Source organism: Mizuhopecten yessoensis, unplaced genomic scaffold (assembly GCF_002113885.1).
Source record: "Mizuhopecten yessoensis strain PY_sf001 unplaced genomic scaffold, ASM211388v2 scaffold9963, whole genome shotgun sequence".
NCBI lineage: Eukaryota > Metazoa > Mollusca > Bivalvia > Pectinida > Pectinidae > Mizuhopecten > Mizuhopecten yessoensis.
In genome coordinates this window covers 982,594-998,943 of record NW_018408310.1, presented here as the reverse complement: position 1 = coordinate 998,943, position 16,350 = coordinate 982,594, and the positions used below count along the sequence as shown (strand labels likewise).

Sequence of the window (16,350 nt, the reverse complement as noted above, 5' to 3'; positions counted from 1 at the left end):
ATATTAAAATTGACGAAAATTCAATTTTTTGGTATTTTTTCCAAAAAAGTCCCCTAACTATCGGAGTGTTTAGATTTTCATAAAATCAACTCTGCATAGTTGCATAACCATTATATGAAAGTTTCAACGAATTTCGCTGGTTAATTACGAAAGTGTGGAGCCACCTTAAGACTAGAAGAGAGAGATCAGATAAACTCAGAACTAGGCATATATGAAATAGACTTTGTCTCTGAAAATATTGCATGGCAAAACAACGATTGCCTTGGCTTTCTCCACATCGAGTTTAAGATTGTGAATTTAGATTTCGTGGTCCGTATAATTTAGTGTGTCCACCAGTAACTGTCTTAATAAGATGGAACCTGAAATTTTGTCCGGTGCTTTAGTCATCACTTTTCCGACAATTAAGAAATATTCATGCGATGTTTTAGCCCCAATTTTTATGATATCTGAGATAAAACTCACACCTTGTATGTTCCAAAATATTTTTTTCTGAAAGTGTTTTTTCGATGAACCCCTTCCAAAATGTTCTCTTGAAATCAAGATTGTGTTGAAGGTAAGAACATTACCGTTCCGTGAAGCTCTACGTTGATATCGACAGGAGTTGGAATTCGGAGGTGTTCCATCTTCACCGCTGTGTTCAGGTCCACGGAAAAAGCAACGTGGCAGTAGACTGTTGTACGTCGTTTCCGCGACTAATTCCCTCGACGGCTTTGGCCGGGTTTTAGATACATCTGTAACGAAAAGGGGGATGTTTCCAGTAAATACCAAAAATTTGACACAAGAATGCCAAAACAATTGCGTGCAATTTCCGGCTGCGTTTTCATTCATGGAAGTACAAAGTCCGTCTCTTCGAAATCCCGGCCAAATTAAAAATTTAACAATCCGAAGAACCTTCACACTAAAAACATACGCCCCTCTTATATATCGCGTTACCTCATCATCATAATACTATAAAAAAAAAATGGTCCTTATATTTTTTTCATTTATTTGATGTCACTTTTTCTCATTATAAATAATTTCCAAAGCTGATATCCGGTTGACTTATTGGCAGCTACGATACTCTTAGGGGAAATCTGGATGATTACATGGTGTTGTCTTTCAAATCTGATGGTCTTGTACAGACGGTTATAGTATTTGTTGTAGTTTGCTCATTAGATTTCGCGGCTCAGAGCCCTTTCGATCATTGCAGCTTCCCTTATACAGGGATTAGAAGTCATGTCACCATCAGTTTATGACTGCATCACACTTGATTAAAGGTTTTGATTCAATTCCATCTGATTTCTTTGCTAAAGTTCGGAGATTGGTTAGAAATATGTAGACACATCCCGATAGCTAAATTATTGTGGTGTTCTATGCGACTCATCTGCCAATTTGTCAGATTTTACTTACACACAAATCAAATTGACCTCGTTATACGTGAACTTTCTCCTCTATGTCTGCCATTTTCCACATAAAGCTCTTGGTTTGCATGCATGATGCATTGATGAGTAGCCGTGAAACATCTCTGAACCGCTTCATCATTTGATCACATGCAACATTTCTTATCAGATCTTCAATAAAAAGGAAATATATACGCTTAAGCATGTACATGCTGTCCTCGCACTGAAAGACGGCCATCCTGTACCTCTTAAGGAAAAGTTAAAAACACTTTCAGATTTATCTATCTCCGTTACATGAAAAATCACCAAGACGAACAATTCACTATGATTATTTAAACAGTTCACGACGGATACCACTTTACGTACCTGTCGTATGAAGCTTTCACTGTCTACTTTAAACTATTTCGTATATCCGCTGCATGAACAATTACCGACGGCTGCCTTATATGAAAATTTGTCAAGTGATAAATTTATGGAACGTGCTATCCTTTAAGTATTTGCTCTCCATCTGCCTGATTCAGGTACAGGTACGTTGATGATGAATTTTTAAAATCGGTTACTTTATGGATCACATTAACCTAAATATGGAATAGAGTTTGCCATTTAGCGGAGAGCTTACGGCAGCAATAAAATGCTGAACATACGGATAATGGTGAATCTGTGCAGTTTAGTGAGATCTACTTTATACCGTTAGGCCATACAAACAGATCACTCTAGCTTTAATTGACTCACACCAACCTCTTCAGCATACAGGTAGGGTAAACACCTATGGAGATTTAACATTAGCGTCGGCCACCGCTTGGAATTCCAAAACAAGATAAATCCAAAAATGTATGGGGATAGGAAGCTTAAATCAGGAACAGTTAGTTTTAGAACTCATTTGATGATAAATGGGACCTCCTTGATTTACACCTGTGTGGGTGTTAAAGGTGTGGTAATACAATTCCTCCTAGAGCATTTAAATAACACAATTACTATAAAATGATATCAGCATCGTGTGTAACATATTCCAACTGTTATTTTTATACCGAATATTACACTATTTTAATAAAGAATTGTTCTTTTTATTCAAGATTTAAGCAGAAAAAGTGTGTCAAATTTCATTTCTAATGAGAAAATTTCCATTTTTGACACGTTAATTTACATAGTTCTAAAACTAGTCTATTTTTCTTACTTGCTGAAAAGTTGGCTACCAATAATATCTTACAACATCAGTAATTTCAAAAAAAAAGACAGCCGGTAAATTTGTCATATAACATTTTGGTTCAAAAAACGAAAAACATAGCTTCCTTTCCACATTTCCTTTAACTTGTGTTTCTCTATGACTAAAGGTCCTTGGGTCTTGATATTTGGCAAGTAGGTTGTTCATGTGAATAAGTTTAAGTGTTGTAAACTTTGATGACCTTGACCTCGTTCAAGGTCATAAAATCAAATGTTCTGAAATAAATATTTTGTATGGGGAGTCAGACAAGAATATCTTTCCCTGCTTTATTTGTATAGAGTTAACAATATAAAACAGTGTAATACTCCTTCACATTTTGTTTAATGAATGGGCAATACGCAAAACAAAATAATAACTACAACTATAAGCCAAAGAATAACTGATACCCCCGCTCCTATATAAACCAGAACTGTAAGCTAAAGGCTTACTAAGACAAAGCATTGCAAAACAATCCATAGTCTCCCACCAGTAATTATTTAAGTATATATGTCACTGACATACTTCTCGTACTCCCTCCCCATGCCAAAACACCCTTGTTAGCCCAGATGAACCAGTTTTGCTGAGATCGTCCTAGTAGTTAAGGAAAAGTTGTCAAGACAAAGATTTTTAACAAAAACCCATAACTCCTTAAAAAGGGTCGAAATGAAAAAAAATACTACCTTTATGCACGACATCAGGGGGTAATTACTATATCTGTAAACTTTCAACAAATGACCATAACTCCTTTTTAAAGGGTCGGAAGAAAAACATACTACTTGGATGCACAATATCAGAGGCAGTTACCATATCTGTAAACTTCCGTTGGAATTGGTCCCATAGTTTTGGAGGAGTTGTCTGGACAAGCATTTTTCAACAAAGGGCCATTGTTCCGTAAAAAAGGGGTTGGATGGAAAAAAAGAATACCTGAATGCACACCATCAGATAGTAGTTACCATATCTGAAAACTTTCGTTGAAATTGACCCCTTAGTTTTGGAGGACATGTCCGGACAAGGATTTTTCAACACAGGGCCATAATTTTGTTAAAAAGGGTCAGAATGAAAATAATAATACCTGGATATTACTTAAGAAGGAGTTATCCGGACAAACTTTTTCTACGGACAGATAGACGGATAGACAAGCTGATTCCAGTATACCCCCACCCCTAACTTCGTTGTGGGAGGTATAATAACGTGTATACTAGTATAATTATTATTTTAATATTCTTATATAATTGCATATCTTTGTCTATAACACAATCTCAACCTTAAGTAGCTCTCCAGAGGAAAGATTACTTTGGCAGAATATATATTCATGAGTTATTACTGCTGCACATAACTTTAAAACATGCGTAATATAATAAAGTGTTTTGGTATGATACAAAAACAGAAAATGTATCGGTATTTATCATAATAAACATTGAAAGTCCAATCTTCAAGATTATGTGAAATTGGGCATTGATCATGTTTGGCTTGCTACAAAAGTACTTTACCGGTTTTGATATTACATAAAAATGATTCTGTAGACAGAATACATATATGGGAAGTTTTTAAAGAAGTTTAAAATATAGACTACTAGTGTAACTATATATAGGCAAGTTGACAATGTTGGTTACATTTGAAATTTTGCGAAAATGTTGCACGTTTTTCTAATAAAAGTATCACTATGCTTACTTCATGTACACCAAATATGACATATTTAGTATCAAAATAACAGAAATTTTATACACAATACACTATCATTATTCATTTTCAAAATATCATTCGCCTGTGATATTTATCGGTCATTTTGTTAGGATACCTCCGTCACTCAACTTGGCGTTATGCAAGGAGGTCCACTACGGTTATCAGTAGTAATTATGAATAATCATTTATGCAGTTATTGATCATTTTTATGTATCTACATATGGTAAAAGAACAAAAGAAAACAAAGAGGGGGTCAAATGTTGACCCCACCTTTGGTCCGGTAGGAACCCATACCGCCAGGAACAAAATCGTTTACAATGCATAGATGGATTAGGAAGATGAACGTCGTCAAATACAATCAGCACTCTAGTGAGTACAACTATACACTCCACTGAAACATTTCCTCAGAAAATAAGGAAGGCATATTCCCTGTACATGTACAAGAGGTTTACTGGAGAACATCCCCGTCCTAGTGGAGAATGGCGTCACTTTTTACTTCAAAACCCGGAAACAGTATAAAGAACTCTTTGAATCCACCAAGGACGAATCTTGTAACAAGGACAAGTTTGGACTTATCTTCGATATCCCATGCGCCAACTGTTCTACATTGGAGAATTCGAGATCTCCGGGAATCCAGATAAAGAGCACTAGATGGGCACAAAACAAACAATTTCTTCCTCGAATGTCTCTGCTATACATTGTAACTTATTATCCACAACATGTTTCACCTCAACCACCTAAGTAAGGGAAAGTATCACCTTCCTGTCATCCGTAATAGGCTCCTACGTGGAAGCTTGTTTGTTCGAGCGACGTTACTGATTAAGTCACCTTGCTGCACCACTAGAGTGAATTGAGTGAGCAATATGGGCGATAGCCATCGAAGGCTCTCTTGTAAGCTTAGCATATTATTCTGAGTAATTAGTTAATCTCACTCCTTCATTAACCCTTTCACCACTGTAGACCATAATGGACTCAATCCCCCCACTCATCCATATCAATGCATGGTAGAGTCTACTAAAGTTACATAGGGGTGAAAGGGTTAAAGTTACGTTTTATGTACATAAACATTTCACTACCAGAAAAATCATCACAAGAAAACTCACATGTACCGGCCAGGTAATTTTTAAATTACAATAGCATATAGATTTGCTTGTAGTCTTTATAATATGTACATGTATCCTTATGTACATACAGTCCGTGTGCATCAAAGATCAGCATGATCTCCAATTAGAAACTGGCGGTTGATTTACTAACATTGATACCTTTATTTTTACAAAATCAGACAAATATTAATGACATCAAACCTACACAGTGTAATTTTTAATTTGTTTAAACAAAATGTTACTACAACAAACAAATTGCGTGCACAATTTTATTGGCTCATTGTTAGTAAATTGAGTTTGAGAAAAAAATGTTTCATTTCCAAATGTTTCATTTACAGTATGGGTATTGGTTTCATTTATCTGGAATTTACAATTTCAGACTTTGATAATAGAAACCTAACGAAAGAGATAAATAATGGACAATAATTACATTTACCTTAATGTGTTAAAATAAATTTTCATTTCTTGATGCCATTATTAACAATGTTGAAGTGTGCAAGTTATATTACAGATGCTTGATTCTGAATTATACACTATTTACATAATACATAATAACAGCAAGTCCTGTACAGTGTGTGTTTACATGTTTACAATATGTACATCAAACTTTCTCGCGTACCTGAAGCTATAACATGTACAAGGTACACTGTATATGTATTTTACATTATGTACATAATCTTAATTAACAGTGTCGTTATAATGATAGCATATGTAGACATATTTATCACATATAACTTGTTTTCCACCTGTGTAGATATACACGATATACATACATACATCTGCACATTATTTTATAGAAAATTAGTGTTGATTCAGCAGTGTTGCCATGCCCAAGTATAGATTAACATATGCATAATGTTGTTAACTGTTTTTTTTACAAAAAGATAAATATTATAATTAACATTAATGTAACACTTACATGTCCAGTGAATAATTATTAACACAGGCATGATACTTATAGAACATGTTGAATTATATTTACATTGTACATATTATGTACCGAGATCATCCTTACTTTCACTGTTCATGTAAACAGCAACCCATATTATTTCATAATATTGCGTCCTGTTAACTTTAGCTTTTCGGCACTTCAAAACAAGTGTTGTCTCCACCAGTATTGAATTCACAGTGTTTACTATAAACAAAAACTTTTGACCATTGCTAAACAGGTCAGGGGCAAGCAGTCAAAATTACAATGGGCAAAAATCCATGCTAAATGATTTAGTACATTAAAAAGTCTTAATGGGGTTTTTTGGGTGTTTTTTTTTATTATTAATGACAATGCTAGACAATATGGAATGTCATGTGGTTTATAATAATACTTTGTATTAAGTGTGGTGATTATTAGTTTGTTTCAATGTGCAGTAGTTTTTTATCAAATTTTTGAAACATTTTTGCTGGTACAATAATTTCTTATCAATTATGTTTTTGAAAACTTTCTATGTGATCATCTACCTCTCAATTCTTGATTCAAAACTGTCTATATTTGTTTTCAGTGCACTGATTGCAAAATTGATTACATGTACTAAAGTCTAATGATAGCTCTGTTAAGAAACAGATATCAGAGATATGAATTACAGTAAGTTATCACATGTTAAAATAACATGTTGGAATTAATTTGCATGGAAACAATACATTTTCTACGTTTTTGAGAAAATGGTACTTGTAATAGCCTACAATACATATTGCATACAATATAATACAAGCACCACGTTTCTAAAAAAAAAAAAAAATGAAAATGACTGCTTTGAGAAAAAACTACCAGTAGCACAAGAACTATAATGGAACTGGACATACATATTTATAGTATGGTTGAAAGGCAAATGAAATATAATAAATCTGGATCAGAAATATTATTCATATAGTTAAATAATGAATAGGGAATTATCAGGACCTCATTAACTTGAACTCCATTGAGTGGAATATTATAAGACTCTTTCGAGTAAGATAGGGAAATTCCACCCGAGGGGTTTTCAAAGATAAAACCCAAGGCTTTGCCGAGGGTTTTGCCAAATTTGAAAATCCTGAGGGTGGAATTTGCCTATCACACACCTTTGGGCATAAAAAGAGTATTTTTCTCTCATTCCAACTACCAGAATAAGCTCAGAAGCCATGATAATGCGTTTGGACTGGCTACCATTTTGAAAATATCAATGTTTCCCCTGAGCTTTTTAGACGAAAACGAATCAAGTTAGCCAGATTAAGTGTACCCCATATTAGCAAACAGAGTTTGCGCCAAAAAAAAAAATCACATCTTTCTAACGTATACGGTAAATATACCGTAAAAGGTTTTAATTTCATCACAAAGCCTTTTCACATTGTGGCATCTGAGATTTCCAAATTTGTAATGTCACGTCATTGTTGAGTCATTGTGATGCACGTCACGTGAAATGTGGTGTAAGATAGAAATTTCTTACACCCCTTTCTTACCCTGGACAGCTCTATCTTACACACAGGGAAATGAGAGAAATATCCGTCCTGAAGTTACTTGAGCTAAAGTTATCTTGATTCATTATATGTTATAAGTTATCAGGTTCAGTGTGTACATTTATACATTATGTATAACATCTATACATTATGTATTACATCTTGTTAAAAATAAGACGGAAATGAAACAATGTTGTTACATTTGAAAATGTTTGCAACCAATAAAGATTCAATCTATCTTCAGCTTAACATATATGTGTGTAAAATACATGTGATACAAGATTGAAAAAAATTAACAGAGATGAAAATCATTTAACATTGAAGAAATTTCATATCCATATCTTCTTTTAATTTCATAGGCTTAGACATGCTTTTAACCAATTTATGTTCCATTAGCTGTTCTGGGCCTGAAGACTTAAAAAGAATATTTGATGATGGCTGCCACTCCTTGGTTTAGGCTTACTGTTATGCAATTCATGGTAACCAAGAGCTGTTTTTCTTCTTTCAGAAATGATATAAATCCACATGTTGTGTATCACAGTATAGCTTTGTGCAACTTCACTCACATAAGTAGAAGCAAAATATGGTTATATAACACTATAAGAATACATGGTACAATATCCAGTCTTCAAACACTGTAATTCTGCCACTGTAAAAGTTGTTACATGTTGCACATGTTGAGAAATATTTTGCATGAGAAAAAAAAATTGCACTACAGAAAACACTAAAAAATGTTTATACTTATTTTTCATACTTATTTTTCATTTTGTTCCTTTTCACGTGAGAAACGTTCTCACACTTCCCTTAATGTTTGCACGACAAATTGGACAGTTTTTCAACGCAGGCGCACATTCCCCACAACAGCTTAAATGTCCACACGGTAAAAACACTATGGAAACACGAGCTTCAAGGCACACTTTGCAGGTGAGCTGGTCTCTCAGACTGTCGTTTTCCTTCAAAATTTCAGACTTAGAGCATGACCCTAAATAAAAATAAAACAATAATTAGACTTAAAGAGATTTCTACCGAGAATACATTCAATTTAGAATCTATTAGGTTAAACAAACTAGACATGTTCTGCCATGTGTGGGCAACTAGTATACTTTTATTTATACACTATTTTATCCAATTAGCAGCAGGATATCATTTATACCAAAATAAGTCAAAGCTTTCAATATTAAGGCCATTACGCATACTTAATGTTTAACATAAACTTTCTTCCCTAATTCAGCATTTGAGTTCATGCAATATATATGTTAAAGCTTGTTCACCTAATGATATAAATTGTCTTATAAGGATTTACCCTATCTGTCTCATGGAGTCTCCCAGATCAGGCCGTTTTTGTACAAACTAAATTTACTTTGTCCAGGAATGTTTCTTACTGGCAGAAGAGTTATATTACCAGACATGTTGTAGATTAAATCACTGTTGCATCTCATGACTCAGTGAGTATATGGAACAAAGCTTACACACTACTTGTTTGGTTGTAAGACTTTAGATGATTGAATAAAGAGGCAGTTTGATATTTAGCAACAAAGCTATCATAACAATAACTTACCATTGACAGCAACATTTCCCTCACTTTTCGTGACTTTCCCTTCCAGGGCACATTTGTCATCTTTTGTTAAGTTTCCATCGTCTATATCAAACACAATCTCCATCAATTGCACTGCTGTGAACTCATCACTTTCTGTCAAATGAATCAATAATAAGAAATGAAAAAGATATCATATGAATGGCTATCGTTTAACACATTACTGTAAATTTGTTCCCTTAAAAGTTTATGACTATACAGGATGCTTACTATAGTATACTACTACTTTGGACTGTAAACATACTTTTTCTATGGATTAGAATACGGATGGCATCTCTGACTTTTATCTGGTCAATGTTCATTTCCAATACACTCTGCACAGATGATCTCTGCATCATGTCTTCATAGAATTCAGGCTCCTTCCTGGTCGTGGCACCCTTTTCTGAATCTGTTCAAAAACAACCACAAAAACCAGATCAAACAACAGTAGTTCATGTTTTTTAAAATCTCACATAAGACATGGGAATATAATGGCCTTCATTGCTCACCTGCTTTGTTTCAGATGCTTTACTTATTAAGTCACTTCAAATTCATATCCAAGAAATTTAATAGAATAGCTGTTCTACATAAATCATGCATCTACTTTTCTGGTGAAAACTTCTGGTACATGTACTCAGCTTGTGAACAAACTTCACTAGCAAAATGAATTCAAAGAATGCAGGAGCTCATAAAGTTATGATTTCCCTGACCTTTTGACCTTGAGGGTAACATGATACTGTGATATACTCTGCAAGCCTATACAATTTTATATTACCTTCAGTAACAGATCTGCATGCAATATACAACTAACTAATTTACAAACCTACGAATAGTTAATCAAAAATGTCAATCATATCTTCAACAATTCAGAAGTCCAGACGAACAATATATGTCAGTGAATTGAAATTTGACAGCTTACTGTGACTTTTACCTACACATGTAGATGATATTGACCTATGTTCACTGTGATACATTAGAAGTATCAATATATTGCAGTGATTTGACCTCTTAGCATGAAGCAATTATATATATGATTACAAGTCTTGCTTTTCATGGTACAGACCTTCTACCTTAAGACTTTTTTTCAAGATAATAAGTAACAGTACTGTATAGAGTTACAGTTACGACAAGCACAACAATGATTTGATGTAAGACCCCTTGCTGTGACCTTGAACTTCAGAATACAAACTTGCGACTGGTTTGTACAATAACTGATTTGTGAAGTTTACCAAAAACTCTTCCAACAGATCAGAAGCTATGGTCTGGAGAAGTATTGGAGTGACTTGACATTTGACTCCTTCATGTAACCATTACCTGACCTTGAGATATATATATATACCAGTCTGTGTAAGACCTGTGTTTGGTAAGCAACGTTTACATATATCTTCTTGTCAAAATACATGTAGTCACATATTTATAACAATAATTGTAAGTCCTAGATCTGGTAATCATAAACCTATCCTGTCCTGTCATAAACACAATCAGGAAGCAAAATTAATATACAAGGTACACACATGAAGGAAGTGATATATACAATGTTCTATATTCATACCTGTCTGCAAGTCTGTCCCATGCTGTCGTATCCTTTGGTACTTGTCATCAACAGCCTGCATCTGTATTGTAAAATATGTTATAATTGTGAAATTTAAAATTATAACCCAAAATACCTATTCACAATCAATTTGCCTCTCAAATTGTAAATCATGTGTCTTTAAAAACCCAGCAACTGTCCATTTCCCCGACTATATAAGAACAGAATGCTAATTAATACAACTAACATTTACAAACCAAGTCTGAACATGCAGCTCACTTGATATTTTTTAACTTACAACTTTATATCTGGTTGTGTACTTGTACAAGACTGTGGAAACCACAATTTCAAACCTGACACTGTTTGTATGCCTAAGTCCTGATTGACCTGCTGCTTGTTGGGGATATCATATATATTTACACAACAAGAGGCCCAATGAGCCTGAATCGTTCACCTGGTATTAATTTTATACTTGTAATTTTTAAAGTGGACTAAAACTACAGCTGTACTGGCCAAATATCATTATCCTATGACTCTTGGCTATTCAGAAGAAGCTTTTTAAAGGTTTTTAAACATATTTGACACTTGTTACCTTGAATACAAGTCAAGGTCATTCAATTGAACAAACTTGGTAGCCTTTTATCCCAGCATGTTATTGGCCAAATATCATCATCAGTTATTGAGAAGTTGTCTATAGGTTTCAAACATATTTCACCATTGTGACCCAAGGTCATTCATTTGACCAAACTTGGTAGCCCTTCATACCAGCATGCTACAGGCCAAATATCATAACACTAGGCCTCTTGGTTATTCAGAAGAGTTTATATAAAGGTTTTAAACATATTTGACCCCTGTGACCTTGAATATAAGTAAAGGTCATTAATTTGAACAAACTTAGTAGCTGTTCATCCTAGCATGTTACTGGCCACATATAAATATACTAGGCCTCTTAGCTATTGAGTAGAAAATGTTTAAAGGTTTTAAAAAAAAAATGACCCCTGTGACCTTGAATATAAGTCAATGTCATTCATTTGAACAAACTTGGTAGCCCTTTATCCCAGCCTGCTACTGGCCAAATAGCATCATCCTATGCCTTTTGGTTATTAAGAAGTTGTTGAAAGGTTTTAAACATATTTGACCCCTGTGACCTTAAATTTGTGCCAAGGTCATTCCTTTGAACAAACTTGGTAATTTTTTTATCACAGAATGTTACTGGCCATATAGCATCATCCTAAGCCTTTTGGGTACTTAGAATAAGTTGTTTAAAGGTTTTAAACATATTTGACACATGTGATCTTGAATATAAGTAAAGGTCATTCATTTGAACAAAATTGGTAGCCTTCATCCCAGCATGCTACTGGCCAAATATTATCACTCTGGGAATTTTGGTTATTCAAAAGTTGTTAAAAATTTCAACATATTTGACCCCTGTGACCTTGAAAATTGGTGAAGGTCATTTGTTTCAACAAACTTGGTAGCCCTTCATCCCAGTTTGCTTCTGGTCAAATATCATCACCCTAGACCTTTTGGTTATTAAGAAGAAATTGTTAAAAGTAAAATATTGATGCCGGATGCCGAACGCTGGACGGACGACGCCACACCATGGCATATTGGCCAAGTGAGCTAAAAATGAATCTCTTGGCAAAAGAATGCTTTAATACCAAATGATGAATTAAATTAACCCATAAAAGGTTTTTGAGGTGTAATAATGAAAAGTTCAACCCTTCATTGATCTTTTTAAAATCAGTCTTTATTTGACTTGTGAAATATTAACCCTTGCATTACACACTTATCGTTATTCTGAACCAGGCTAGTCCAGAAATTTTGGATTTATGCTAGTGGAAATGGAATGTACATGAAGCAATGTAAAGTTGTGTTTTTATAAACTCAAATAATGACTTATATATTTAATTATTGCATTAAATCTTTACAAATAGTTCTTAGAGAAAAGCAAATATTGCCTTTTTCTTTGGTTGGAGGTTGGTGGGGGCACAAAAAAATGGTGTAATGATGGTTAATTACCTTGATCACATCGCCGCCACATTCAAGTGTTTCCTTAATAAAATTAGGTCCGATCATGTTCAGAATATGTGTACAATTTGGAGACCATCGTGCATGTTCCGTCCATGGTCGATCTCCTCTTTCCCATGCATTCAAAGATAACCCACAATAAAAGCAGACAACCGTATCTCCACTTTCTGAAAAAAATTATGACAATATGATAAAAAAAAGGAAAACAGGAAAGTCTGTCTCTTATATATATTACTTTTTGTAATTGAACAATAGAAACCAAAAAAGTATTCTAAAATAAATCACCTAATGTAAACGTTTCAATTGTCATAATCAGGAAGAAGAATTGAACTTCAGAGCTGTTTTCTTTTCTTGGATTATGCTTCGTATTCCTTATCATATATGATACAGGCAAAGCGAGGAAAAAGCTGTTTTCCCAATCTGATTAAAATCACATGTTACATGGCTTCGTTAACTTCGTACTACGCCTGAACATCTGAGTGTGCCGGGTTAGTTTTCCTTGGCGTCATAGAAACGTCAGTTCCCACCGCCATATTCGTTTTGGAAACAAATCTGTTCGATACCCCTCGCTATTTATTAATCAACCATGATATTCCGATTCGCTGGCAAACTTTTGCCAGCGTGCCTCTAATTGGTTCATCTAAAGGTCACTTGAACGTGACCCTGACCGCGGCACATTCAGATGTTCAGGCGGAGCCATGTAACAGCTGATTTTAATCAGATTGCTGTTTTCCTGGCTTAGAGTAAGAGTTGCTTCCCTTATCAAGACATTTTCTCTCATTTTGACACTGTGCTTTAACATATAATTGCTATTTTCAAATATTCAAACTTTAAATAATTATAATTCTGTAGGAGCCTCTGCTCCCTATACAATGTAGGTTTGTTTTCTCTTTTGTTCATTTTATTTTCAAACTTAAAATTTCCAACACCAATAATTAAAAATACATTGCAAGATGGGATTCATATGGATCGAGTCATTTCTGTGAAAAAACATTAATGCCAGAAAATTAAACAATAATATATATTACCCCTGGTAAGTGTAAATTATATGTAGATTATTTATTAATCATATAACAATTTATAAACAGTAATAAACAATAGACATTTGCATTTGATGAATAGGACAATTCGGAAAAGGCCCCTTACTTATTTGGGGAGTTTAATTGATAAACAAAAATGTGAACATACAAACAAATCTGTATCATCTGTTTTATATAATACTTCAGTCTCAAGTTTTAACTTCAAGATTCTCCAATTACTTTAAACTCTTAATTTCTGAAAAAAATATGTCCCTTGTATGTAATAATTATGGTTCAAAGTGATGCTTTTATGTTTAAAATCTTTCTCTTCTTTTTTGTCTCCAACACTGCTGCAGTTATACATTCAATATTATGCATTTATATTTTCAAGGTTTGTCGAAAACCTTTTAGCTAACTTCCCTCAGCCGATTTTTGTTTCAAAACCATAATATTATAAGAGCACAAGAACATTGAATACCAAATTTCCTTTGCATTTTTGCCAGTGAAATATTGAATTTGATTAATTTGATAAACAAAAGCTCCTTCACACTGTGACAATAATATTAATAATAATAATAATATTTGCCACAGTCAATGCACAATGTGACAATATCACTTTTGAATTTAACCAATCAGAAAAGTCCAGAACATTCTATTCACTTCATTCAAAGTCGCAGATTTTCTGTTCGGATACAGATAAAGTGAGATTAGTCATTATTTACCTAGTAAGAGGTAGCTATATACTAACAACAGTATCTATTTACTTACACAATAAATGATATTTTCTTAAGCAAATCTGACCTAAAAATATTAGAAAACAATAGCAATTGTGTTGAATAACCCACGGGGAGTAGTGACGCACAGCTATAATCATTAAAGATAAATTTCACCCTTTATCAATTTTACCCCTCTCTTTTTTCTATACAGGGATTATCAATTGCCCCAAAAAGGAAACCCCATTTCATAATTGCCTTAATTACCTTAAACTTTATTTCTGTAAAAAAAAATCAAACTTATCTCTTATGGAGCATTAAAGTGAGCATGAACCCTGGCCTCTTTCTAATGGCTAAGTATATTACTTACTGATAATTGTTATTACCATGAGTCATAAAAAAAAAATCTGTTTTCCATTCAGCTTTGAAAGTATTATACTTATTGACTTATAATGTCTAGTACATGTAGATTTTAGATTTTTGCTATTTCATGCTTTGACAAAAAATTGAAACATGAAAATATATTTTTTTTTAGAATTTATGCATTTTAGGTTTCTGTTCAAATAAATACAAATCTAAATAGAAACACATTTTAGATTCGTTTATAAAATCATCACATACACTATATAGTATTTTGGCATAATTATGTACCAGTATTGAAATATATATGTATCAGGGTACTCACCACAAGAGAAGAAGCCTGCATCTGATAATTCATTGGACTTCAGAAAATGTGATTCTGACCAATTCTTATATGATTTGAGTCTTGACACACGGATAGCATACTGAATGTATTTTGGCCGATCAAATGAAACGCCAGTATCGTTTACATTTACCTGTTGTGGTGCATGATTCAACACATGCTCAGCATGCACCACTGCAGGTGGACAATTAGTTATCCTTGGTGATACATTAGGATTCTCAGTGTGAAATCCGTTCCTTTCATGAAAAGCTGTAGCAGGTTCATCAACTCCTTCTCTATGCGCAAGAACGGGTGCATGATCAGTATCAAGGTCCGAATTGTATCCTCTTCTGTCATTCATTTTAGATTATGTCTATAACTTTATTACTTTAAAATCCAATAGGTATTCCGTAAGTTCCTGTTCATCCTTTAATATCTAAAATTTAAAAAAAAAGTCATTTGATTCTCATATGAAAATATATATATATTAACAATAGTAATAGTCTTTATTTCAACTTGATAACGTAATGAGTCAAATACCTGTCTAACATATGGTCAAGCATGATGTACACTATTTACAACAAAGTTACAACAATTATAAAACAACACATAATCTGTGTAAGATAAATATAAGTATACATGTACAGAATATCACAGCCATAGCTAACCATGTCCTATCTAGATACACTAAATAGCCAATAATATAATAGCATCATCACAGACTTTGCAACTTAAAACTTAGTAATCCTAAAACATTAATTAATAATGGATGCTTGCATGTTACTAAAGGATATGGTTAAAGCACTATCATAGTCAAATACATACATATAATGCTGATATAGCAAAAGGGTAAAAATTAACAGAATACACACTAATGTATACGTAGTGTGCATTAAAAAGTGGCAATGAAGTCGATGGACTAAAATATATAAGTTATAAAAGAATATTATAAAAAAAATAGTCTTAACTTAGCAAAGTGCCCAAAACATTCCGGTGGTTGGGGGCCGG

At 33.6% G+C, this 16,350-nt stretch overlaps 1 protein-coding gene across 3 annotated transcripts in view; it reads right to left on the bottom strand.

Annotated features, from left to right (window-relative positions):
- Positions 1–6,609: 6,609 nt before the first annotated feature.
- Positions 6,610–16,350, bottom strand: part of LOC110459048 (death-associated inhibitor of apoptosis 2-like) — a 14,688-nt gene continuing 4,947 nt past the window's right edge. For all 3 annotated transcript variants that reach the window (XM_021511086.1, XM_021511085.1, XM_021511087.1), the window contains exons 2-7: positions 15,346–15,778; positions 12,920–13,095; positions 10,919–10,979; positions 9,632–9,775; positions 9,352–9,483; positions 6,610–8,775 (exon numbers count right to left, since the gene is read on the bottom strand). In XM_021511086.1, the coding sequence (XP_021366761.1) occupies positions 8,570–8,775; positions 9,352–9,483; positions 9,632–9,775; positions 10,919–10,979; positions 12,920–13,095; positions 15,346–15,703 (1,077 nt within the window). In that variant the 5' untranslated portion in view covers positions 15,704–15,778 and the 3' untranslated portion in view covers positions 6,610–8,569. The remainder of the gene's footprint in view (positions 8,776–9,351; positions 9,484–9,631; positions 9,776–10,918; positions 10,980–12,919; positions 13,096–15,345; positions 15,779–16,350) is intronic.